The sequence below is a fragment of the Lepisma saccharinum genome, chromosome 15 (genome assembly GCF_977018435.1).
Source record: "Lepisma saccharinum chromosome 15, izLepSacc3.1, whole genome shotgun sequence".
Taxonomy (NCBI): domain Eukaryota; kingdom Metazoa; phylum Arthropoda; class Insecta; order Zygentoma; family Lepismatidae; genus Lepisma; species Lepisma saccharinum.
Genome location: NC_139243.1, coordinates 75,513,115 through 75,540,444, shown reverse-complemented (window position 1 = coordinate 75,540,444; position 27,330 = coordinate 75,513,115). Strand labels below are relative to the sequence as shown.

Here is a 27,330-nt window from a genome sequence, read left to right as displayed (position 1 = left end):
GAGTGATTTGCGAACCGAAAAAGCATGCGACACCAGACTTATGTAGAATTGCTCATCAATTAATCGAGAGGGTATTTTTGTCCTGAGGAGCGTGTTTGGTGTTTCTGCTTTCCTGTTTCACGCCACAACAGCATGTTTTGTATTTAGTTGTATTCCAGAAATTAAATTATTTAATAGTTAATATTAATGTTGAATATTGAATAATATTAGTAAAGGAAATAATGGCTGAAAAACCAATTAAAGCAGCCACTAAAGCAAAGAGCCCTCAAAAGGTGAGTAGTGGTATAAGTTCAGTATATTATTAAGTAAATATACAAAGTTCCCGTCTCTGTTCGTTTTGTCCATATTTCAAAGGGTATTTTACAAACGAGGATAAGTCACTAGTCTGGGTACTACTTTACTATACCTGAGACACCTGGGAATGATTTCTTTCGCACTTTTTTTACATTACTAACGTACTATTCTGCACTCCGGAACACTTATTTAGGTGAAATAATGGAATTTGTAACGAAAATAATGTATATTTCTTACTAGTCTGTAAGTAATAATTAATTTTAAATTAATAATAATGAGATTAGCCACTGTGCTTACTGTCTGAATTATGTGCAAGGGGCAATTTTATTCGTTTAGAGAAGTGCAAGAGAAATTGCACATTTTAAGATTAGCACACAACGTTTTGGAATAAGGGTAACACTTTACTATACCGGAGACGGATTTCTTCAAATTTACAGGAAAAAGTACTTATGCAAATCATTTTCTGGTCAATTTTCTATTGTAAGCAACATAGTGTTGTCACTTCATACATTGGATTCTTCCATTCGTTATAGCACAATATATTTGCGTAAATGTTTACTATCTTTGGACACCTATCTGCTTCGCGGAACATTCCGTGATTGGTTTTTGGGGCTATCCACCCCGGAATCTGTGCGAAATTTAAACCAAAAAATTATTTTCAATTGAAATTTTTGACTCAAATTTCCCACCGATTCCGGGCTCCGCCCCTGGTGTAATTGACCTACGGCCCCCAACCACTAACGCGGTCCCGCCTACGCTCCGCTCCGGCCCCCTGGCTTTTTCTATAGACTCCCTGTTAAAGGCATGTTAGAAATTGGCCGGAGTCACCTGCTCCCAAATGAGCCCCAAACTTTTAAATTTGAAGAAATCCATTTCCAGGATACGGAAAACTTACCTGAATTTCACACAAAACACCTTGCCGATGTTAGACAATACTACAGGAACTTATTACGGTAAGTAGTTTCTTCTGTAGAAATGAAGAAATCTGTCCGAAGGATAGTAAACTAGTATATTTGTTCCTTTTTATTTACATGGAGTTTTATGAGGGTTGACTTAACTGTTTTTTCTCTCTGTATTTAAAAAAAATAACGATCTTGTTCATTGCAGGGTGAGAAAACTGAGAGAAGGAAGCGCAAACAAGCAGACTTCATATTAAGTAGAGAAAAGCGGGGCGTTGTGTATTTGAGTGGCTTACCCAATGAATTTTTAGAAGAACAGATGTGGAGATACTTCAGTCAGTTTGGGTTGGTGACTAGGATCAAATTGGCAAGATACCCAAAGGTAAGCTCTCTCTAAAGAATGCATTAAGGGCATTCCACGAAAAATGGTCCTATTCCGTGTTATTAACAAAAGGGTAAGACTCTACTTTACGTCCTTTTCCTAAGGAATACGTGTCATATATCGTTGGAAAGCTTATTTTATAAGAAATTCAACAACATAAATCCCACAGTGAGGAAAAATTACCAGTAAAATTTCAGTAACCACCAAACGTCTCTATTTCCCTTATTTTCTTATTTTTCACATTGATACTTACGTATTCTGCATTCCTAAGTATTCTTGAAGGTGGCATTTCGGTTTACCTTTCGGTTTTTCCACGCAAATAATCTCAATTTTAGACATATCGAGTAATTTTTTTGTTGTTTGCTTTCGCTTGCGTTACACGCTTCATAGAAAAATACCTACTTTCGTGTTACTGATTTTGTATTTCTTTCCAGGTTCGAAAAACCATGAATCATGCACGGATAGCCCCACGAACCATTCATAAATAGCCCCATGAACCATTCATGAATAGCCCCATGAAACCTTCATAAATAGCACCACGAAACATTCATAAATAGCCCCATGAACCATTCATTAATAGCCCCACGAACCATGCATGGCAAGGTTAGGTTAGGCAAACATCGTTAAAATTGTGGTAAATATGCGATATCGCCCAAACAGATTTCTTCAAATTTACAGGAGGAACTACTTACTGAAATCAGTTTCTGTAGCATTGTCAAAGTTCTTGGAGGTATTTTCTTTCGCGGAAACTGAAAACTTCACCATAGAATGGTGCAGACCAAGAAATAATCACTTGTTATATAAAGAACTTGCATTTTCTGTAGCATTATGCCGTTGTTTCCATTATGTACATGCAGATGGCGTGAGCGTCAAGTCACGCGGTCTCGCCAGTGTTTTCAAACGTGCCTTTTTTTACGAGAATTTTTTTCCTTTAACTATGCTTACCTAACCTGCCCAACCTAACCTAACCTTGCCGGAAATGGTCCGTGGGGCTATAGTGAATGTTTTTTGGGGCTGTCATGAATGGTTTTTGGTGCTATCCATCAATGGTTTTTGGGGCTATCGTGAATGGCTTTTTGGTGCTATCTGTCAATGTTTTGTAATGACATAATGAACACGAAAGTAGGTATTTTTCGGTCAAGAAGGTTGAAACACTGCATACCCACTCCAAATCGACAAAACACAAGCACGACGCGTGATGATCCATGACGAGTGCATGCCATATTGTCTGTTACCCAAGCGGAACAAGGAATACAAATAATTACTCATAATATGAAAAGTTGACACTATTTTATGGAAAAAGGCATAACTTCACCTTAAAGAATCTTCCGCAATGCAGAATAAATAAGTATCAATGCTAAAATTAATGAAATAAACGAGTGAGAGGTCTTCGGGCGATATCGCATATTTACCAAAATTGTTTTTTAAAATTAGAAAAATTGAAGATAATTTATTTTTTGGGCCATTCCAATTCCTTCACAATTCCATGGTGAATTACAAATTCTACTGGATCTTCAACACTGTGCAATTTCACCATGCATCCTGTGCACGTCATGTTGTCGCAAGTTCGTCATCAGAAATGATGAACAGCAACACACGTTTATTTACGTTCTACAACTGTTATACAGTTACAAAACCGCGTAGTTGGAAACACTGATCGGTTGTTACGTCATTAAACGCACGAAAAATTGTGTTCACGTAGTAGACTGACATCAAGGAAACAGCTTTCGTGCATCAGAGTGAAATTAATGTCTAAAATTACATGATTTACCGGCAAAAAAATTTAAGCGAGGTGAAAACACATTTCCAAGACCTTCCTAAAGTATAAATAAGGTAAACGTCCCTAAGTTCGACATGTTAAGGAAAATTTTTGCAGTTAATTGCTTGTAGTGGCTTTCATATTTCATAAATGCGAGTAATATTTTTTTTGCCTGAAAGTTTAAAGATTCTACTTTCATCCAAAAAGTATTTTGCATTCCAACAGTTACGTTACGTAATCATTAAAAAATCAAACAGTGAATCCTACAATATGTCCCTAAGTTTGACACCCTGTCCTTAATTTCGACAGTTTGTGTACCAAAATTCGACACCCCCTTATATCTCAACATCAGACACTAAATATGCAGATGTTAATAATACCAATAACTGCACATGTCCTTCTATTGGCATTTCATTATATTCAATTGAATTTACAGATTTATCAGGGCATGAACTGAACCAAAAAAAGATTTGTTGTTAACCCCCCTCCTTTTATGCTCAACAAAATTTAAAATATTAACATGAATTACTTACCATGCCAAAGGCTAGGTACATTTAAGCAAATAAAACACTGAAAATGTTGATTGCATTTATATTACAACTTTGAAACATAGTTTTCCAGGGTGATTCCCAATGGTGTATCAAAAACAAGGGAACAATTTTGAGGACTAACTATAACATTTACTTTGCCAAGCCTAGATGCTAAGGAACAATTGCTGTTGGTATCTGGGATATTGGTAACATTATATATAATACTAATAATTAATTAACAAACTTTAAACAAATGCAAAACAACTTTCTGTCTGAAGTTAGGTGCGAGTCCTCAAAATCAAAAATCTAACTCTCTTAGACAAGTGATAAAGGTTTATCAAAAAGTGATTTTGCTGCATTTTTTATTCATGCAAATATTCAGGTAATTTAGGTATGTAATAAGCCCCTAGAAGTTGGTCTTCGCCTTCGCGAATTGTGGAAGATATTATTCAGTTAATAACCGTACATGCAAAATTAATCATCGACGGCAACAGCACAAATAAATGACATGATTTGTAACTTTTTAAAAACTTTTCTGCTTAAATTTTAACTGATTCCTTATGTAGTAATATTCAAGTAAATTAATAAAAACATCTGATGGTTGCTAAATGATTTTAAAACTTATTTTCAGGCACATGTCACATGTATTTTTTAATTAAATGTAATGTCACTTATAGTGGAACCACAAGCAAAAAAACCCTGCACAGACCCATGACATCTGAGCACGGTACTCCCACGTGGAGGGGAGGGGCAGAGTGGAGCATGCTTCCTTATGACACGAGCGGACCGGAGGAAGGGAAAGATGCGCAAGAGACTTTTCGTCAAAGGTTCTTTTCCTTGTGGTCACTCTATACTAAGGATTTTGTTAAATGATTACTAAACAGCATGCTGTGAGTAGTTGCAATTGCCCTCTCCCAACTTCAGAAATATTCTGGTCCAGAACAATGCATCATCCCATCATTGCTTTTGGCGGAGGTTATATTAATGCATTTTATCTCCCAATAATTAAAGTTAAAGGAAAAAGAAATGAAAGCAAGTTGATATTTCTTTGGGGAAAAATAATAACAATGTTCAAGAGTAGCAATGTTGCCAGCTCACAGAAATAATTCCATCCATCAACCCTATGGATACTGGATGGACCAACTTTGCAGTGAAGCATGACAAAAGATGACTCTTTGACGAAGTGTAATTAAAGACGACCGTCCCTCAATTTTGAAAAGAGATGTAGCATTTAGAAAAATTGTAATTTTCAGAATTTTTTTGGAAATTGCAGGTTTCCTGCTGGACCCCTAATTGTCCCACATGGTGAACACATTCTTTTGTTCTCTTTATTACATGTAAATGAGAAATACACCAGCAAAAAAGCAGTGGCTAAGTTCTGTCCTATGTTGGAGAAAATTCTACATTTTGAAATTGTTTGAAATGGATACATGTGTAATGTGCACCCTGATGGGGAAAATCAACAAAAAATATATCTTGTATGTAATATGCAGTACAATTCAGGTTCAAGAAATTGCTTTCTTAGTGGTAGGTCGTAAAGCTGTTGCTTTGTTGATCAATGGGGAATGACATGATGCCTATTCAATGTGTCACCTGTTGTTATGTGGGTGAAGAGGACAATATCGTATTGTGTATACAATAAGGTCACCAACGCATGCACCCTCCACTTTGCATCCCAAAGCTTTCACTCTGTAACAACCTTGTTTATTCTGAAGTAGAAGATAGCAAGATCAAAATGTGAAAGAGGACAAGTTGTGCTGCCGTTTTCAAATTGCAAGATCTGTGGTGTATGCAGCAAAATAACAGGGCTGCGGCTCAAAAATATGGTAAGCAAATGTAGGAGAATGGCGGAACCAAGAAAAGTTGAAGGCAGCTACATCCAAGAAGTGGAGCAGCAGTTACATAATTATGTTATGGATTTGCAGCGGTTGTGAACATATTTTCTATTATTTCCCATGTGGCAAATGCAGGCGTTGCTCATCCTGTTTGTTAGGATGTGCCTGATGGAATCCCGTCAGAACGGCTCCACTTTTCTCAGTGTCTCAGAACACACTGATACAAAGTGTAAAATCATGGGAAACAACCATTTCACTTTTAAACTTTTTTTATTATCACTAAATAATCCAAAGTGGTAATTGGCACAATGAAAACATGCATGGTTGCATGTTGGCCGTCTGGATTATTCTGTGTGCAATATGTACTGCAGTTTTTGGGGGCAAAATTTTTGGAGAAAAGTGTGCATTTACATGAGTAAACACAGTATATTGTTTTGTAATTTGAGCATGTCATACGTTCATATGTAAACAAATGAGAAGGACAGAACTGAAATATCATGTGTATAGGAAAGAATCTTCAGCGAAAAGTATCTGCACAACTTCACTTTCTTCCGTTCAACTTGAGCCTTCCCCTCCACGTGGGAATGCGGTGCACAGGAGTCGCGGATCTGCACAGGCTTTTTTGCTCGTGGTTCCTCTATGGTTTTGAAGAAATGACCTGTTAATTGCTGGCATGTGGATCTGGGAAGACAGTAATTATGCTTGACTGCTAAAGGCGAAACAAATACTGTGATTGGACCTATGGAGCAGCACTTTTCAGCCACACACTATAAAAGAGCATAATGATTGATTTTTTTATAACAAGTATCATTTCACAAACTTTGTAACCTTTGATTTGTAGAATCGATGTAATGAAATGTAATATTATCTTGATTGCAGAGTGGACAGAGTAGAGGCTATGCTTTCATAGAATTCCAGAACACACGATTAGCTCAGAGAGTCACCGACTCCATGGACAAATATGTTTTGTTGGACAAAACATTGAAAGGTAATTGTGTGTGTTCTTTTTTTCGCCAGGTTTTTGTTCCCTCTATTGTATTTGAAAGGGGAACGACTAAGTACATTTTCCTCCTGAAACTCCTTTTAAAGCTTTTTAAATTAACTAAGCATCTGTAAATAAATTAGATTGGTTTCCTTGAGCTCAGTAGCTGTGATTGGGTCCCAGAACTTGGGGGGGGGGGGGGTTTACTTTCTCCTGGTAGACAAGGCTTAGCATTAAGATAACATAGTGTGGGGGCAAGAAGTGGAAAATTGGAGAGGGGGAAACTGCCATCCCATCCCCCTCCTCCAATCGCCCCTACTGCTTGAGCTTCAAGATTGAAGAGGCATGTCAAATCAATGCCATTTCATTGTCATATGATTTCCTTGTCAATTTTTCACAGTATTAACATAATGTTAACCCATTAACTGCGATGGAGCTATATATAGACTCTCTAAAATTGGGCCTATTTTGTGGAGCATCTACGAGCTATATACGTATGCATATAGACTGTATTTTAAAATTAACTGTTCTTGTATTGCGGCAAGTCATTTTTATGGATGCAACTTTTTCATGCTATTATTTGTGTATGTGGGCTATTGGCAATCAAACACTCCATTTTTTGATGCTTTGTCAGTTCCTGAAAAATATTTTTTTACATCGTGGAATTAGAGCCCCAGTGGTCTAGTTGGTAGGGTGTTTGACTGCCATGCCGGAGACCTGGATTTGATTCGTGGGCTGCGTGTTCTAAGGTAGAGACCTGCACAAGACCTGGAGCAGTTCCGTTTGCAAAATATTGCTCCTAAAATGTCATGCAACCTGTGCAACACCCTCGCTTGAGCAGCTTGTCTGCCCACCTGCCCAGATCGTTCCATGCAGGTATTGTAGACCCACCGGATACCTGCAGTCTTACGATACCTAGTAGGTCTCAGTGTGTTCATTCAATCAACTGCACGCCCCTCCCTCTGCATGATGTAGTTGCTTCGAGTAGAAACTGCACCAGTCGCACACCTGTCTGCAGTGTTGCCAACTGCAATAGATTTCCACTACTTAGAAAGGGAACTCAAAGCCACATCGCCAATGAAATAAGATTTAAGAATGTTGCTACTTTTGCCCCCACACACATTGAAATAGGTTATCCGTGGTATAGGCTCCATAAGAATATGTCGTAAACAACCAATAATCCAGGGCACTACTGTAACATGTCACGTTCCACGCCGAGGTCGCGAGTAGAGCAACACACTGTTCTACTGCGAACACCAGAGCCGTAGCCAGGCAGGGTCCAGGGGCATTGCCGTTATCCTCCCCATCCCCCCCCTTTCTGAAGTTTGGTAAACTACTTTGTAAAATTTGTTTGCAGTGACGAGTGAAAATGTAGACTGTAGATATTATTTTACTCAAAACTTGATAAGGGTTAAATTCACAGAATACAAAGAACAGATAGGCGTAAAATTATTTCATTTGATTTACGAGCCGAAGTCAAAGTAGCAGGTAGTAATTAGAATATTTTCTCTCGGCTTCAGCTATGAATAGGAAGATATTGAAAATATATTGTAAGTACTTGAACGATATTTCTAGATTTTTTGTGTCCTATATTAACTTAATGATTACACACAAAACACACACACACACACAATTTACTTTCATATAATACTATTAAACCTTTGAAAATGGACTTGGTTTATGAAGCCCTCCCTGATAACCCATGAGCCCCCCCCCCCCCCCATCCCACCAATCAATTCTGGCTACGGGCCTGCAGAGGTGCAACCACGAATTTTCTTTCGGAAGGGCAAGTACTTGGATAAACATGCCAACAACAAAAACAATAATAGTAATAATGTAACATCAAAGGCATTATTATTCTCATAAATCATGCAAAAAGGGGGTGGGTAGAAGTCGGTTGTAATGCATTTGTGTTCAAACAAAGGATTTGAAATATTTTTTTCACCTTAATTTCACATTAGCTAATAATGGAAAACAAGCACACAAACTGTTTTTGAAAGAAAGAAAGTGCATGACAAATGCATTCCGAATATTCATATGGCATGTAAAATTTTCATGTACAATATTTTCTTTTCACATATGCAGCATGGAGCGACGTAAAATAAGAAAATACATATGCAACATGTTAACACTAAATTGTGTACGTATTCAAAGTTTCTTTAATGCATATTTAAATATATTACATAATCAATTAATCAATCTCATAACAAACCAACATTGATAGCAATGTTGGCATTGGACCTCCATGGCATTCTCTGTTTTAAAACGTTTTTAATTTAGATCGTTCGGCTCCCAGGACCGACTCCCGCTACCCCCTAGTTACGGCATTGAACTTGATGAGACTGTGTAATATATTTCTACTTTCATAAAATTTGAAATCAAGAGGTTGTAATTGCCCCTTCGTTCCCCTCTTCAGGTGCCCTTTGCCGTCTGGAAGGAAAATACAAGAAAAATATGAAAACTAATTCCATCTTGAGTATCCTTTAGCCTAGTTTTTCTTGTACTTTAATGTTTGCCCCCCTTGCCCAACCCCACTAGACTTCATTTTCATCGAAAGTTAATGACCAATGCCCCCTGTGATTGCGCCACTGCGTGCCTGGTTAAGACACCATGCAATGAAAAACAATTAGTTTTTGATGAGGAGTTTTTGTTTGCCCGATCATTCATTTAAATAAATGAAGCTATAATTTTGCATGCATTTCCTGGCAATAAGATAAAAACTGCTTACACTGAACTGAAATTGCTAAGTATATAAATTCCCCTTGGAGCAGAGAGCTCCTCCTAGGACTTCGTAGGATTTAGGAGCTACGTAAGTAGGCAACACTGGCTGCAGCTGTCCACGCTGCCGGAGGGCTGTTCCTTCCAGCAGGTTTTTCAGGTGACCTGGTCTTGTTGAATGCCCAGTTACCTTGTAAGTGCAGAGTGTCTTGAAGACGAGGAACCGGGGTAAAGACGCAAGTCGAATCGTTGTCGTGGGCCGTCGAGCAGGTAAACCTGTTCTCGCGGTGCAAGAAGTACGGGTAGTCAAAAGCCTGACTTTGCAGTGCTTTGTTCTAAGGTTGGAATTTTACCGGCCTAGTACATTGCAACATGCCTACTTCCTGGGGAAATGCAGTTCCGCAGAAATCGACATGCATACAGGGGAAAATCAATGAAAGTCCACCATCCAATGGGAGAACGAAGTCTGAATGTACTTTAAGAAACAAATTCATTTCTTAATAAGGAACTCAAAAAGAAATGTTCCTTAAAGATAAGAGACATTCGCGAATTGGTCAACAGCAACTCTTCGAGAACCATCTCCAGCCGAGTGACCAGTGGTTCATGAGAGTCGTATGTCTTTGTTGACAAAAACTCTGATACAGGAAGTGGAGGTCACCCATTTGGTAGATATTTAAGTTCATTTCCAATTTCTGTAGCAAAATATAATGAACTATAGTCTCTGAACAGATCCTGTTCAGAAAAAGTTCAGCTTTACTTGTCAAAGTTGCCTGTCTTCAATAGTGATCTGGGAGTTTTACTTTCTAGGATCTTCATTCTCTCATTACAAATTTGACTTTTATATCATGTGAAATGATATTTAAATTATGATGAAAATATAAATGAAACAGACGTAAATAAGAATTGGGAGCACATACGTAAAGCAATAGAATCAGCAGCTAAAGAAAGTATAGGATACCATAAACCAAGAAAAAGTAAGCCATGGTTTGATAGTGAATGTCATAATCTAATAGAAATAATAAATCAGGCTAGACTTAGGTGGTTAAATAACTCGGATGATACAAATCTAAACAATTATAATAGAATAAAGCGAGAAGTTAACAGCACGTTTAGAAGTAAAAAAAGAGATTACTTGAAAAGCAAATTAACGAAATTGAAACAAACAGCAAAAATAAAAATATCAGAGATTTATATAAAGGTGTAAATGAATTTAGAAAGGGGTGGCAACCTAAAGTAAACTTGATAAAAGATAAAGACGGTGATTTTCTAGCTGACCCAAGCGATATTCTAAATAGATGGAAGAACTACTTTAATGACCTTTTAAATGTCCATGTAGGAGATAAATCAGAAGTAAATGAAGTCCACACAGCAGAACCTTTAGTTCCAGAACCTAACTTGACGGAAGTTAAAGATGCTATTAAAAGGCTAAAGAATAACAAAGCACCTGGCATTGATTTAATACCAGCTGAGTTAATTAAATATGGTGGAAATTCATTAATATGTCAAATTCATAAATTAATTTGTTTAATATGGAATAAAGAAGAAATCCCTCAACAGGGGAAAGAATCCATAATTGTTCCCGTGTTTAAAAAAGGTGATAAAATGAACTGCAGTAATTACCGTGGAATTTCTCTACTCTCAACGACATACAAAATATTGTCTAACATTATTTTAACAAGACTAACCCCATATGCTAATGAAATTATAGGTGATTATCAATGTGGATTTAAACGTAACAGATCAACTACAGATCAAATTTTTCACATCAGACAGACACTTGAAAAAAAGTGGGAATATAATCAAAATGTCCATCAGCTATTCATTGATTTCAAAAAAAAATATGATTCGGTCAAAAGAGATAAATTATATAATATATTAGTAGAGTTTGGAATACCTAAGAAGCTTGTTAGTATGATAAAAATATGCACCAGTGAAACAGAAAGTAAAATTCGTCTGGGTAATAATATGTCTGACAAATTTACAATTCATGATGGGTTAAAACAAGGAGATGCATTATCTCCATTGCTCTTTAATTTTGCCTTAGAATATGCTGTTAGGAAGGTAAACGAAACTAAAGAAGGACTAAAATTAAATGGTGTGACCCAGTTGTTAGCATATGCAGATGATGTAGACTTACTGGGGGATGATGTGAATACAATTAAGAATAATGCTAAAATATTTTTCAAAACTGCTAAAGAGATAGGTTTGGAAGTTAACAAAGAGAAAACTAAATATATGCTTACAGGCCGAAACCAAGTGTTAGGTAATAATCAAAATCTAATTATTGATAACAACTCGTTTGAACCAGTTTCCAAATTCAAATACTTAGGAGTAATATTAACAAATGAAAATTATATTAAAGAGGAAATAAAAAGTAGGCTTAATTCAGGAAATGCATGTTACTTCTCTCTTCATAAACTTTTGTCTTCTCGTTTAATATCTAAGAAACTAAAAGTTAAAATATTCAAAACAGTAATTTTGCCTGTAGTATTATATGGGTGTGAAACTTGGTCCCTTACATTGAAAGAGGAACATAAATTGAGAGTATTTGAAAATAAGATCCTTAGGAAAATATTTGGACCTAAAAGGGATGAGGAGACAAGTGAGTGGAGAAGGTTACATAATTTGTATTCATGTCCAGATATTATTAGAATAATTATATCAAGAAGACTTAGGTGGGCAGGCCATGTGGCACGAATGGGAGAGGAAAGAGGAGTTTACAGGATTCTTGTTGGGAAACCAGATGGTAAGAGACCTGTAGGAAGGCCAAGACGAAGATGGAGGGACAACGTTGAGATGGACCTAAAGGAAATCGGTAGGGATGGAAAAGAGTATATAGATCTTGCTCAAGATAGGGACAGATGGAAGGCCTGTGTTGCTGCAGCCATGAACCTTCGGGTTTAAGAAGGCTAGAGAGTTAGTTAGTTAGTTATCATGTGAAAGAGCAGTGGTCAAATATTGTTTTCTGTGAGATTGGGTATTCTGTGAGTTTACTGTTAGTTTTAGAACCTAGCATTGCATATTCTCAATGTTTCTCATAATGACTTGACTTTTCTGTACTAATGTGAATGAGCAGTGGACAAAGATTGTTTTTCCTTAAAAACTTGGTTACTTATCAGTAGGGAGACAAATATATGGTAAATAAAAATTGAGGAGAGCGGTAAATAAAATGTTAGATCAGCGGTATATACCAGCGGTGGAAAAAAAAATTGGCACACACTTTTTCATCATGAGAGTAAACAACATACAAAAGAGCTATAAATTGATAAACTACTTCATTTTTATATACTGTACACATACACAAGTACTTAGCTGCCAATCAAAAAGAAAACATCAACACAAAATCACTTCATTTCTAAATTGCATATCTCAAGTGATTTATTCATTGTATGTATTTAAAGGATATCCTTGCTGTCCAACAAATAAAATAATCACTACTGCACATACACAAACACATGTTGAAAATCACATGATGATAAACAAAATTCATTCATTCATTCATGACTGAACACAAATGTGCGTTAACTCTTCATAAACTTTTGTCTTCTCGTTTAATATCTAAGAAACTAAAAGTTAAAATATACAAAACAGTAATTTTGCCTGTAGTATTATATGGATGTGAAACTTGGTCCCTTACATTGAAAGAGGAACATAAATTGAGAGTATTTGAAAATAATATCCTTAGGAAAATATTTGGACCTAAAAGGGATGAGGAGACAGGTGAGTGGAGAAGGTTACATAATTTAGAACTACATAATTTGTATTCATGTCCAGATATTATTAGAATAATTAAATCAAGAAGACTTAGGTGGGCAGGCCATGTGGCACGAATGGGAGAGGAAAGAGGAGTTTACAGGATTCTTGTTGGGAAACCTGATGGTAAGAGACCTGTAGGAAGACCAAGACGAAGATGGAGGGACAACGTTGAGATGGACCTAAGGGAAATTGGTAGGGATGGAAAAGAGTATATAGAACTTGCTCAAGATAGGGAAAGATGGAAGGCCTGTGTTGCTGCAGCCATGAACCTTCGGGTTTAAGAAGGCTAGGGAGTTAGTTAGTTAGTTAGTTTAGTTAGACTGAAAATAAATGACACCATTCTTTCCCTTGATGTGCGGGAACAGACTAATCTTATCGCTGCTACAGCTAGCAAGTTCAATGAAACTGGAAGTTGAGTAGACATTCTGGGGAAGAAAGGAATGCAGCTTGACAGGGAGCGAAGTTTTCAAACTGAGATTATGTGCATGGGAAATCCAAATTTGCAGCATCTTCCTGATGTGATCGAAGATAAAACGTTCTTCAGCTGCAAGTGGTAGGAAACTTTAGGCAAACGTTTCGTTACAAATAGACAGTATATGCACAAAACTTCGATTGTCGGTTTTTGCATGTTTTCTACTTAATTTGATGAAATTTCACGGTTGTTTCGCAAAAAAGCGTTCATTTCGTGGAAAAGCACACATTTCGCATTACTTCGCGAATAAACTTACTTACTTAGTTAGTCGCGTCCTCTTCTACCTGCCAGTGTCGAGGGGTTTCAGAGAGTTCTCCAGACGTTTCTGTCCATCGCCTTTTCCTGTGCCTCTTTCCATCTTATGCTTCGTTTCTCCAAAATCTCTTTGACACTCATATTCCATGTCTTTCTTGGTCTTCCTTTTGGTCTTGTTCCTTGTGGACGTGCTTCCCATATCTGCTTTGGCAGTCTCGTCTCACTCATTCTGCTCAAATGGCCGAACCATCTAAGTTGATTACGTTCAACTGTTTCTTGTAGTGGCTGAGCATTTAAAGATTGCCGAATGGTTTGATTCCTTATCCGATCTTTCCTGGTTTTCCCACTTATTCTTCGAAGGTACCTCATTTCCATTGTTTGTACACTTTGCAGGTGTTTTCCAGTCAATGTCCAATTTTCACTGCTATATGTAAGTGTTGGTATATAAATTGTTTTGTATACAGTGAATTTTGTTTGGGTAGATATTTCTTTTTTGCCTATAAATCCTCGGTTTATCATTTGATATAGCTTTCCTGTCTTCATGATTCTATCTCTTATTTCTTCCTCTTCTTTTCCTTGACTGTTTATAATTACTCCAAGATACTTGAAATTTGTCACTTGTTCTAAAGGTTCGTTATTCAGTTTTATCTTATGGTTTGTCTTTTCTCTGCTGATTATCATTGTTTTAGTTTTCTCCGTATTTATTTCCATATTCTTCTTCTTTAATTCTTCATTAAGAATATTTAGATTATATTGTAAACTAGCCTGTGTATTAGCTATTAGTATAATATCATCAGCGTATATGAGCTCTGTTAGTTTAATTGATTTCATATTCCAGTATCCTACCTGAAATTGTTTCATTTTTATATGGCATTCCTTTATTACTTCATCTAATAGTATTATAAATAGATATGGTGATAGTATATCTCCCTGTTTAACTCCTGTTGTTATTTCAAATTCCTCTGACTGGTGGTTTCTCGTCCTCACGTAACATCTGCATCCTTTGTACCAACTTTGGATTGCTTTTATTAGGTTTTTATCCACTCCTTTCTTCTCTAAGGATTTCCATATCTCATTCCAAGGAACTCTATCAAAAGCCTTTTGTAGATCTACAAAACATACATGTGCGTTTTTATTGTATTCTATTGTCTTGTCTGTTATTTGTTTGAGGGTGAAAATATGGTCTTGTACACTTCCATATTTTCACCCTCAAATTTGATGAAATTTCACGGTTGTTTCGCAAAAAAGCGTTCATTTCGTGGAAAAGCACACATTTCGCATTACTTCGCGAATAAAACTCATAGATATTTCATCATTGGGGGTGTAGTTACGTGCAGAATGTTCAAAATTGCATCTTTTTTTCACATTTTGTGATTTCGCGCATTGCGAAAATTCAATGTCCCTACTTATCAGCAAGGTGTTCACTTTAAATAAATAATTTATAGAATAATGCATATCAGAATTTTGTAGATATCAGAATCACTTTTGGTGAAAGTACATTAATCTCGAAATCATCAACCCTAGAACACTACCGTACATAAAATTTACGTATGCTTTGTGCTCAAATCCCTTCCTTACCTCTCACCTTGCACCCTCCTAGCAATGGCTCAAGTTGGCTTTCAGACATAAGGCAGCACTGTGGTAAGGAGGGTGCAAGCGCTGATCGTCTTGATTTGGTTTGTTATGTTGTGCACTGTACGTCAATTTTACGTAGCTGTAGTAAAAGGAGAAAAATCTTTCATGTAATTTTGGCATTTGTAAATTTGGATAGTTAGATTTGGAAACAAAAGTTTAGAAGCATGCACTATTTTCTTGTAAGACTTTAAAATTACATTCATTTCTTATTTCATGGTTTGAACTTTTCGCCTTCATTCTTCATGTACAAACGGGTTTGTCAATCAAGATCTTCTCTTAAAATATTCTATGTTTAATAAAACCATGTTTTTACATTTCAAAATGAAGAATAAAACTCCAATATAAGGAAAAATAAAGAAAATAATATTGACAAAGAATCGTCATTTTGTTTTCACGATGTAGTACACTGTAATATTGGAACACGGTAGTGTTCTAGGGTTAATGGTTTTTTTAGGCTCTAAGAAAGGAAACAAAATATATTTGGTCTAGGAATTAATTCGTGCGGTTGTTACGCACACATTGAAGCTGTAGTTCAAACACAAAATACATAAATACCTTAAGAAAAATATTGTCCATCACGAGCCACCACTTTCGCCCATGTGTCAGGTAAGTTACGGATTCCGTGGCGAAAGAAGTTACGAAAGATGAAGCGATCCAGCCGGAGACCCATTTTTCGATATCTTCTGAAGAAGTGAACCGCTGTCCAATCAAATCGTTATTCATGCAATCGAACAAGTAGTAGTCCGAAGAAGCAACGTCTGGTGAATACGGCGGGTGGGGTAAAACTTCCCATCCGACACTTTCTAAATAGGTTTTGACCGGTTTTGCGACATGTGGGCGAGCGTTATGTTGAAAAATAAGTTTATCATGTCTGTTCTCCCATTCTGGTCGTTTCCTGGCCAGAGCTTGCTTCAAACGCATTAATTGTCGTCGATAACGTTCTCCATTAATAGTTTCACCCGGTTGCAGCAGCTCATAGTACACCACACCTTTCATATCCCACCATATGCACAGCATAACCTTTGCACAGTGAATATCTCATTTCGGTTGTGATGGACGTGGTTCACCTGGCTTCACCCAGGCCTTTTTTCGTTTCGGGTTTTCGTAATGGATCCACTTCTCATCGCCAGTAACAATGCGATGCAAAAACCCCTTTCTTTTCTGTCTTTGAAGCAGCAATTCGCAAATGGTTTTTCGTCTTTCAACGTCTCTGTCTTTCAATTCATGTGGAACCCAATGTGACATCTTTTGAATCATTCCCATGGCTTTGAGGCGTTTGGAAACTGTTGTTTGATCAACGCCTAATGCTTCTGCAAGTTCTTCCTGCGTTTGACACGAATCCTGATCGAGCAATGCTCTCAATTCTTCGTCTTCAAATTTGTTTGGCTGTCCAGGTCGCTCTTGGTCTTCCAGGCCGAAATCACCACTTCTAAACCGTGCAAACCACTTCTGACACGTTCGCTCAGCTAGCGCATGGTCACCATACACTTCCACCAAAATACGATGACTTTCGGTAGCACTTTTCTGCATGTTAAAGTAATGAAGCCGAACATCCCGCAAAAACACTTTATCTGGCACGAACTGCACCATGTTCAGTTGACTACAAAATGCTGTTGTTGACGCGTCAATCAACTGCCCTATACTACGAATGATGCGCGCTGACAGGAGTTTTCAACGCATGTGTGGATACACGGAACTGTGGGACGATACGCTTGTTACGCCATCTCTTGTCCAGGCGCACGAATTAATTCCTAGACCAAATATGTACTGATGGTTTGAAGTGGATACGAAAGAAAATGTAATACGTATACTGTAAACACACTTAAATTTCTCTTGATTTCAAATTCAATAATTTTTATAGGCAAAAATAGCAAACATTTTGTGTCGGAAAATATACAAAATACTAATCATGTTAAACCGTAAATAGTGTAATTATCATTAATCTGTAAATAAACATGGCAGCTGATTGCAAACTATCATAAAAAGAATTGCCAAAATTCAGCTACAAAGGCTATAAAAATATTTTAAGTTAGAATTAAGAGTACATCCAGAATGTTTTATTTTCACTGGATGTAAAGTTACTGAAATTATTATAATTTCATTAACACACTCAACAAACATTTCCATAATATGTTCATATATACAGTATCGGAAACAGAAAAATGTATATTTACATATATTTTTTTATTTGCTTTAATCAAAGCGTTTATATATTTTGCAGTGCATCTTACTAGAAAGAGGCTTTCTTCGCAAAAGCATATATCTGTATGTATTGTGCCAAAAACCATACAAGCAATTCTCAGCGTGTTTTTTATTAAAAGAAATTGATTTAAAAAAGAAAAATCTGATTTAAATGTTAAAGTATAATCAAAAATGCTTTTTTTTAACAAAAAATCATGATTTTTTTATCCACCCTGCCCTACAGTTACTTTGTAGAACTTACTAATGCATATGTATTGTTAATGTAATGAATATTCTGTTAGCAAACACTTCGTGACCCTAATCTCACAAAATCATGCCTATGTTTTTCCTACTTCACTCTGTAGCATTTTCAAATTTCAAATTGCATTCCTGTAAAAAGCGGACTTTGATTCTTTTCCCCTGTATTTTTGTATGTATTTTTTTTTATTTATTAAAAAATGCTATGTTAAAGGGACCACCTTGCGCACATCTGTCTTGCCACACATTGGGTACACATGAAATGCATTTAAGGTGTGTGTGAAACTGTAAATATCCCCTTTCAAATGATATAATATCGTGTATTTCTGTTCAGTATTGGTAAGAATATGGTCTTAAAAATTCTACCAATAATTAGTGCACAACCTGTACTATGTTACCAGATTTACAAATTCAGAACTTTGAATTTTTACAGGGTGGATAAACAAGAAGTTTCGAACTGTGTATATTATTGTTTTGGTATTTGTGCATTTGATTTAATTTTTCAGCTAGATTCGTCTCTGCTGCTGAACAAAGCCCCTTTCTCTTTGATGGGCCGTCTGTCAAAACAGAAAAGGATTTCGAAATCTACAAAAAAAACATGATGGTTGAGAGTTGCTCTAAGGGAGTAAAGAAATCAAAGAACCTGAATGTGAAATGTCGAGCCATCCTGAGCGTGACGGACAGGAAGGAGCAACTTAAAGTTATGGGATTAGACGTTCCGGTAAGACTTGGTTCAAGTTTTGTTTTTGTATTATTCTGATACAGGAAACACACAATTATTAAAAATGCATGCTGTACTCATTCCTTAAAAAAATGTAATTGAAATTTCCGTAATAAAACTAAATATTTTTTAAAGATTTAGGACTGAATTTAAAATAAATACTGAGAAATTAGTACTGGTTTTGTCCAATATATATATATAGACACGCACGCTCTCTCACTCACTCACTCACTCACTCACTCACTCACTCACTCACTCACTCACTCACTCACTCACTCACTCACTCACTCACTCACTCACTCACTCACTCACTCACTCACTCACTCACTCTCTCACTCTCTCACTCTCTCACTCACTCACTCACTCACTCACTCACTCACTCACTCACTCACTCACTCACTCACTCACTCTCTCTCTCTCTCTCTCTCTCTCTCTCTCTCTCTCTCTCTCTCTCTCTCTCCTCGCCATTAAAATTGCAACTCCCAGAAGGAAATGAGATAGAAACACGAAACTTGGCAAATATAACACCATTAAGCCTTGTTTCCATGATTATGAAAAACTAAATATGCTGACCAAGGCAGTAATTTATTTTATTAAAAACATAAACTAAACGTAACGTTTCAACCTTACTTTTGTACTTGATACAGAGTCTGAAGAAGACCTTGCTAGAAGGTTGAAACGTTACGTTTAGTTTATGTTTTTAATAAAATAAATTACTGCCTTGGTCAGCATATTTAGTTTTTCATTGGCAAATATGTAGTTCATAATAAGTAGAGGCACATATTTTTGGTAAATAAAAAAGCAAAATTTTGGTATAAAAACTGAGTCAATTTCGGGTTCAAAAGCGGTAAATAAAATAAAATATCGGTATTATAGCGGTGAAAAATTGGATCAAAAGTGGTATATAAAAAGACATTTTGGTTTTAAAATTGTGAATATAATCCTAAATTTGATTTAAAAACTACACTTATTCCACAGAATTAACATTTCACTTCTAATAGCACATTTATGTAGTTATCCGAGTATTAAGTTTATTTCTGTGTAAAGGTGTCAATTTTTGTTTCTCCAATATTAACAACAGAGTTAATCAATTTTCTGGGAATTGCATAACTCTCAGGATAATTCAGACCTCAAAAGGTGCCGCGTCGGTGAATAAATTCTAAATTTCGTGTTTAAGAGTTAGTTTCACTTTTTGCAGTTCGTTTCGCATTACTTCGTGACAAAACATAGTCACAAAATGCATCTCACACCTTTCAAAAACATGAAAAATTAACACTACAATGTGTTTTTTCAAATTTCGTTTTTTCGTCAAAAACGAAATATGCATGCCCCTAATAATAAGATAAGAAAATGATTACAGTTAGAGCTCGGTGGTGTGACATGTGACACGTAGAACATGGTTGCATAACCCCAAGGAGCTAGTAGCGTGCACAGCCTCCACGGGTGGCAATAACTGCTGCAACACGGCGAGGCATGGACAGAATGAGTCTATCGATGTCTGCTTGCGGTATGGCGTCCCAAGCGGCTTCCACACGGTGCCAGAGGTCTTCAACATTACGTGCCAGAAATCTGAGTTGGGCCAGCCGGCGACCCACCATGGACCAGACATGTTCAATTGGCGACATATCCGGCGAACGTGCTGGCCAAGGAAGCAGGGGCACATGGTTAGCTTCCATAAATGCGAGGACATTCCTTGCAACATGGGGGCGCGCGTTATCCTGTTGAAAAGTGGCATTATGCAGTGCATGGATTAATGGGACAGCAACAGGGGTGAGAACCTGTGTGATGTACCGTTGGCTGTTCAATGTCCCTTGAATGCGTACGAGACGCGAACGAACACCTATGGCGATGGCACCCCATACCATGATACCCAATGAAGGCCCTGTGTGATGATGCATGATGCAGGCGTCATGAAGCCTAGTGCCACGGTGCCGCCACACGTGTGTACGTCCATCATGATGTTGTATACAGAAGCGGGATTCATCAGAGAACACTACAGCATTCCACTCTGCCATCCATGCACGACGGTCTTGGCACCATCTCAGACGCAAACGCCTATGCTCTAGCGTCAGAGGAATCCGCAACAGTGGGCGCCGGGAAAAAATTCCCCGGTTCGCCAAACGACGAAACACGGTTCGTGGCGACACTGGACGTTGTAAAACATCCCGTACTTCATGCGCAATCCTCGTTGATGTGGCCATTCTGTCTGTAAGGTCCATGCGTATCAGACGTCTGTCCTCTCGTTCAGTCGTCCGACGTGGACGTTGTGAACCTCTACTTCGCTCTACAGTGCCTTCCTGGACCCACTGGTTCCATACACGGATCACTGTGGATGCATTCCGTCCTACACGGGCACCAATCTCACGGTAGGATAATCCGCATTCACGGTATGCAACAATTCGGCCGCGATCGAACTGGGAAACCTGCTGGAATCGCTGCCGTATTCGACGACGTGGCATTGCTGACCGATTTTAACACACTACACTCACGACCATGCACTTTCACTGCTCTTCTTCACCTATCTCACCTGCTACAGGTACCACTTACCAGATGGCATGGCAGGCACACATGACGCATGACGGCCTTGAACACCTAATCATTTCCTTCTGCACCTCTCCTCTACACACTGTGCACATTTCGTCCGATTCCGATTACTCCTTCTGGGTGTTGCATTTTTAATGGCGAGCAGTTTATATATAGCCCCAATCCCACCACTCACTGACATATATGTATCTCCTTGAAGGAAGCCCCGGAGGCCAAAAATGCCCGATTACAACCCCATGAAATCATCCCAAAAGGCCAAGAAAATTAAAAAATTGCTCAATTAGCCCTTCTTTAAGGGTGAAAATGCCACGGCCATTTTTGCAGCACACCTTGTTTCCTTCAATTTTCAATTGTGCAGCTAAATACATTATATTTCTCACAGATCACATACAGATGAATCAACTCCTGGTTCAAAAAGGTGCCTCAAACAAGACTGACATCTACATAAGGAGTTTCAGCCCAGACACAATTACATATATGTTGGTAAACTCAATATGAAAATATCTACAGCGTGGTTGTTTTAATTAAATGTTTAGAGGTATAATAACATACAATTACTTAAAAGAGTTTGCGGTGCTTGTTGTTCACCATGGAAACGGACGTTGCTTGGGAACTTAAAGAACGTTTATTTTCACCCCGAAAACTACTGTAAGTGAATTATGCTAGACTTTTCAAATTTTAAAACATGAGTATCAGATTTTATTACAGAGGAGAAGTAGGAATTCGAGGGGAATGACGGAAGAAAATTATTTTTCAATTACGTTTACAAATTTGAAAATGACAAAAGACGTAAACACTGCTTTTCCAATGTAATGTCGCTGTTGAATTCATTTATACATAAAATCTTACTAACTATCTTGAAATGGTTATTGCTTATCCTACTCACTTTATTATTAAGAAAATAGACAATCTTAAATATTTTGTATATTTGTACCATATTAGAGCCCGTACACACACACATACGTTCAAAACTTTCCAAATAAGCGAACCATGTCGGCAAGTGCACAGAAATGACTGAAAACAATTATTTTTAAATTACGTTTAAAAATGTGAAAATCACAAGAGACGTAAATACTGCTTTTCAAATACAGTGTCGCTATTCAATTAGTTTATATGAAATATCTTAACTATTTTGAAACTGACAATATTTACCCAGTTTGTTATTATGAAAATAGACAATAATGTGTTGAATATTTATGCAATATTAGAGTACACACATAAAGTTATTTTGTAAACTTTTCACATTAGCAAAGTTATACACTTGTTCACTTCATCCAGAAATTTTCAAAGTCATTAAGATCATTGAGAAACCCCATCTATAACGTCCACAATGTGGCTGAAGGTCACGCATGCAAGCGTACAAGATGCCACTTGAATGTTCACCTAATGCGCATGATCAAACAATATCCTCCCAAAACTCTGGGCTGAAACTCTGCAAGGGCTCGTTTGATGGATCAAGCTTATCGACCGTGTATCAATTTTGATTATCACTGCTTCTTTTACCTTACTTTTCAAACTACCCTCATAACATACCCTATTCCAGTGTTTTTCAACCACCAGGCCCTGGTGTCAATTATACTGGGTCGGGAGAGGTTCCTCTTAAGTTTCCGAATGTCAGGCGAAGCTGGAAAAGTGGCCTCTCATTTTGGTTTCGAGTTGGACTGTGATAACAGGAAATGCTTTCAAGACAGTAGCGTTGATGGATCAATCAGTCTAACCAAGGGGTGCATTACTTTCAATCACCAAGTTTGGAGGTTGATGGACTGGTTGTTCTCGAGTTCGTTCTGGCAACCACCTGGAAGTATGTTCTTTCATTCAGGTTTCGAGAGTGGTGATGGATGAAACAATCAGGCCGGCTCCGAATTTGGAGGTTGACAGACAGACACCAGTCAATTTAGTGTACACATCAATTATTGTAACAAATATATTGATGTGGAAATATTCTGATTCATTTGAATTTTTTAGTGTCCGAAATTGAACAATGAAAATCAGCACTTACCAAATTAATGTAACAATATTGGCCAGAGGAAACTAATAGCTTCCATTAGATGCAGTCATTGCTGTCAACTAATTTAAATCAAATTTTATATTTGTCAACAACCCCAGGCATAATTGAACTAATACTCTCTATGATTATTCTCTGATTTAGTTATTAATATTACATTTTCAAAGGTACATATTAATTAACGTTTAGTCTTAAAATGAAATTGGAAAGGTATTTAAGAGTATAATTGTTGGCATCAACTTTTAAAAAATGAATTTACCCAGTCTCGGACTCACGGAGGTTGAGAACCACTTCCCTAGCAAGTCCTACCTCCTTCAAACGAGTGTGTCCGCACTTGTGGATTACCTTGTAATTAGTTTCAAATTCAAGTAACGGGTGACTCAAAAGAATGGGAAATTTTGAATAATGTCCTGTTGAGTTCAATAAATAAATAAACCCCAAGAGGTTGGTATCACTGAATGGCATATAAAATGCTGCTCATATCATCTTGCCATTTAGTGATCATGGAGCAGTGGAGTGGTGTGCAGCATCCCTTTGTGGTCAAATCATATCACAAGAATGGCAGTGTGGAGGCTGTGCATAAATCGCCTGACCCCACAACATGTGATTTCTTGTGGGGTCATCTTAAGAGCGAGATTTACCATACTCGACCTGCTACAACAGAACAACTTAAGGCAAGAATACAAAAGGATATTGCCAGGATTCCTGTTGCAATGTTACGTTGCGCACAATGTCTCTCACAGACTACAGGAATTTCTCTGCAGAGAAGGTAGTTCATCTGTCGGACGTTATCTTCAAGAAATAACTTAACGGTATGAAATTCAGCAATGGCATACTCTATACTATTCACTGGCTTCACTAAATGTTTCAAAGTTATGTGTTCTCTTTTATTTATCTGTTCCAAATTTTCCCATTCTTTTGAGCAACCTGTATAAATTTCGGCAGCAATCTGGAAAAGTATAGATACATTTTCTATTTACAGGTAGCGAATAGTTCAGTTGAAGACTCAAATCGTGAAGAAGCAGCCGAGATGCCGGAATGCTCCGAGAGTTTGCAGGATCTGTCAGGTAACAGCTCAAATGATGAGAGTGATGATTGTGAGGAAGTGATGGAGATAGACGACAGTGATCAGGAAATAGAGGATGAAGGACCAAGCCCACAGTTGCTACAGAAAAGACACAAATCAGGTGTAACGGGTCTTAATGACGATGTGAACTTCATCGAAGCTAAAATGTTGAAAGAGACCTTAAAGAGATGGCACAGTCCCAATGTCAATATAACGCAAGCAAAAGGCCCACCTTCAGAGTTCAAAGTGGAGAGAGTTAAGCAAGATAAGAATGCAGGAAAGAGTTTGCCGGAAAAGGAAACTGCGAGACTACAGAATTTGTCAGCGAAACTAGCCGGACAAAAGAGCCTAAATTCTTCCAAATCCCTGAAACTGCAAAGGAGAACTTCACAGTATCTAAGGAGTAAGGCTTTTGGAAGGAAGGCAATCATCTTCTCTCGCTCGTTTTATAAATCTAAAAAACTGAAAACAAAAGAAGTATAAAGAAAGTACTATCTGTTTTTTATTTGTAATTTTTTTTATCACTGATGAATGAATTGTCAATAAAAACTGGACATTTTTTGTAGCTGTTCTGTTTAATCCTAAATGACTAACTGTTCCAGTATGTGCACTAATGCCAAGCTGTCCAATTAGGACAATCAGGTGTCTGTGATGTTGGAAACATACTGTACCTCACTATTCTAAAGACATGTTTGTCAAACAAGTGTTCCCAGGCTACCAGCCAGGTTAAATTGGAGTTGGCTTCCAACGTTTCGAGGGCATGCATTGCTCTCATCTTCAGGGAATGTAGAGCTGGAGACCAGTATAGGTTAATATACATGACTATAATGTGGTGGAGTTTGGACTCTGTCTTCCTATTGGCTCGCTCTGGATCCTGGTGTTCTCATTGGCTGGTGTCTTGTTTTTACGGAGGAGTGAGTTCCAGGCATGACTTAGCTGGAGCTCCACGTCCCTGTTAAGATTAGTGCTTTTCTGTAAAATGACCATGGCTTTCTTTACCCGTCGGTCCCAGTAACCAGCACATTTGGCTATTATTTTTGTGTCGGCAAATAAAATCCTGTGTTCCGCAAGTCCTGACTTTTCCGGTTGGAATAATCGGATATTATGTTGATGTTCATTCCATTGCTGCTCAATGGTGCATCCCGTTTGGCCTATGTATGGTGTCCCACACTCACAGGGTATTTGACATATTCCTGGAATTTGCCGACATCAAAATAATAGCCAAATGTGCTGGTTACTGGGACCGACGGGTAAAGGAAGCCATAGCCATTTCACGGGAAAGCACCAATCTTAACAGGGTTGTGGGACTCCAGCTCAGTCATGCCTAGAACTCACTCCTCCGTAAAAACAAGACACCAGCCAATAAGAACACCAGGATCCAGAGCGAGCCAATAGGAAGACAGAGTCCAAACTCCACCACAAATAGTCATGTACAGGGCTCGAAAAATCCTGGTTTCCAAGCCACCATGGCGACTAAAAATTTCAGCCTGGCGACTGTGATCTTTTGCTGTTATATGTACAATATTTTGATGATTCTAAGTTCAAATTGCAGTACAGTGCCTTGAATAATGTATTGTGGAAAACGGACGGTTCTGGTCTCTCTGGCAGGTTCCACTCAGAAATGATATCACTAGAGGCGCTGGTGTCGGTACATGTGCATGGCATTCGTCTGCTTATAATGGAAGTAAATGGAGTTTTTGCTGCAACGTCTGATTCTTTTCCTTGTAAAATTTCTTTGTATCAGAAAATTGTTATGATATTTGGTACAGTAGTCGCGAAAATATTAAAGAACATTCTGAACCGTCGATCATGACCTATCCTTGAGTTTATTAACAATACGGAAGAAAACATAGGTATGGATTGTTACTTGTAACTCGTAATATGACAATTACCGCGAGAATTAATATTGTGTATGCATTATCCTGAAAGGTTCATTAATATTGTCATTGTCACAAACATTATTGTCACAGACATTATTTTTATGGAAATTCACACAGACAAGACTCGTTTATTTTTCAAAGATCTGCTTTACATCCACTCACATGTTGTCTAACTTACCATCCAAAAACTTGCAAGCGTGAAATATGATACTTTTCGTTTCCCGCTTACTGGAAAAATGTAAACAACACGTTGGTTGAGTTATATTTTTACCATGTCTGGAAGATATGATCGTCACTGTTTTGTGCCTGGTTGTTCTAGTGGATATCGTTCAAGTAAAGAAAAGGGTATTTGTATATTTAGTGTTCCCAAACAAAAAGATAAATTTTATTAGCATACAAAAATAAACTTGTGTACACGATCCAACGTTCGACGTCCAGCCTCACATTGCGATGTTGCTGCTCATGTTGCGTTGCACATAAAACGTATTTATGAGTCATTCCATGCCAAATCAACACAGCCCCCAACCTGACCATCTCCGATTTTCATGAAATTTGGGGAGTTGATACTATGCATGGAACTTAGTAACTACGAAAATTTTTAGTCTCGTGCATCTTGTAATTGTTAAATTATTCAAGGTCAAAGTTAGCATAAATTGCCCTTTTTGAGCCCGCTTAGCTATACCAAATCTGCTGTAACTCCGACACTATTTCGCCTAGGAAGCTCAAGTAAAGCTTATTGTACAGGGAATTGAACAAGCTTTCCAGTGATATATAACAAGCCTACCTCTGGATAAAAATATAATTTTGTCACGTGACCTTGACTTTTGACCTTGAATATCTCAAAACATGTCATCATCAAAAATCGTGGAAAAAATATATTTGGTCCCTCATGCCATACTATAAAACATATCAAAAAATCATTCTGGGACTGCAATGGGATCAGAAGATACAAAATAATATGTTTAACTATGTGACTGATAAAAGCCTCATTACATGAACCATGACGAGTCAAAAGTCCTTTAACACCCCCTACAAAATGTAAAGGAGTTATCCTGATCATGAAAGAAATAGGTTAGGCACAGGGAGATCCCTAGCAGTGTGTGTCAAGTGCAGGTCCGCCATATTCTTCACCGCCATATTCAATTCAACGCAAACATT

At 37.6% G+C, this 27,330-nt stretch overlaps 1 protein-coding gene across 1 annotated transcript; it reads left to right on the top strand.

The window, feature by feature from the left end:
- Positions 1-47: 47 nt before the first annotated feature.
- LOC145999750 (uncharacterized) lies at positions 48-24,857 on the top strand. Its single transcript, XM_083137036.1, has 5 exons — positions 48-272; positions 1,402-1,575; positions 6,579-6,687; positions 18,463-18,677; positions 24,209-24,857. Exons 1-5 carry the CDS (start codon positions 222-224, stop codon positions 24,773-24,775), a joined length of 1,116 nt encoding a protein of 371 aa, XP_082993162.1. The 5' UTR covers positions 48-221; the 3' UTR covers positions 24,776-24,857.
- The last annotated feature ends 2,473 nt before the right edge of the window (positions 24,858-27,330 follow it).

Coding starts and splice junctions, on each gene's coding strand:
- LOC145999750 (XM_083137036.1), top strand. CDS start 222: ATGGCTGAAAAACCAATTAAAGCAGCCACTAAAGCAAAGAGCCCTCAA. Junction 273..1,401: donor AAGCAAAGAGCCCTCAAAAG/GTGAGTAGTGGT, acceptor TGTTCATTGCAG/GGTGAGAAAACTGAGAGAAG. Junction 6,688..18,462: donor GTTGGACAAAACATTGAAAG/GTAATTGTGTGT, acceptor TTAATTTTTCAG/CTAGATTCGTCTCTGCTGCT.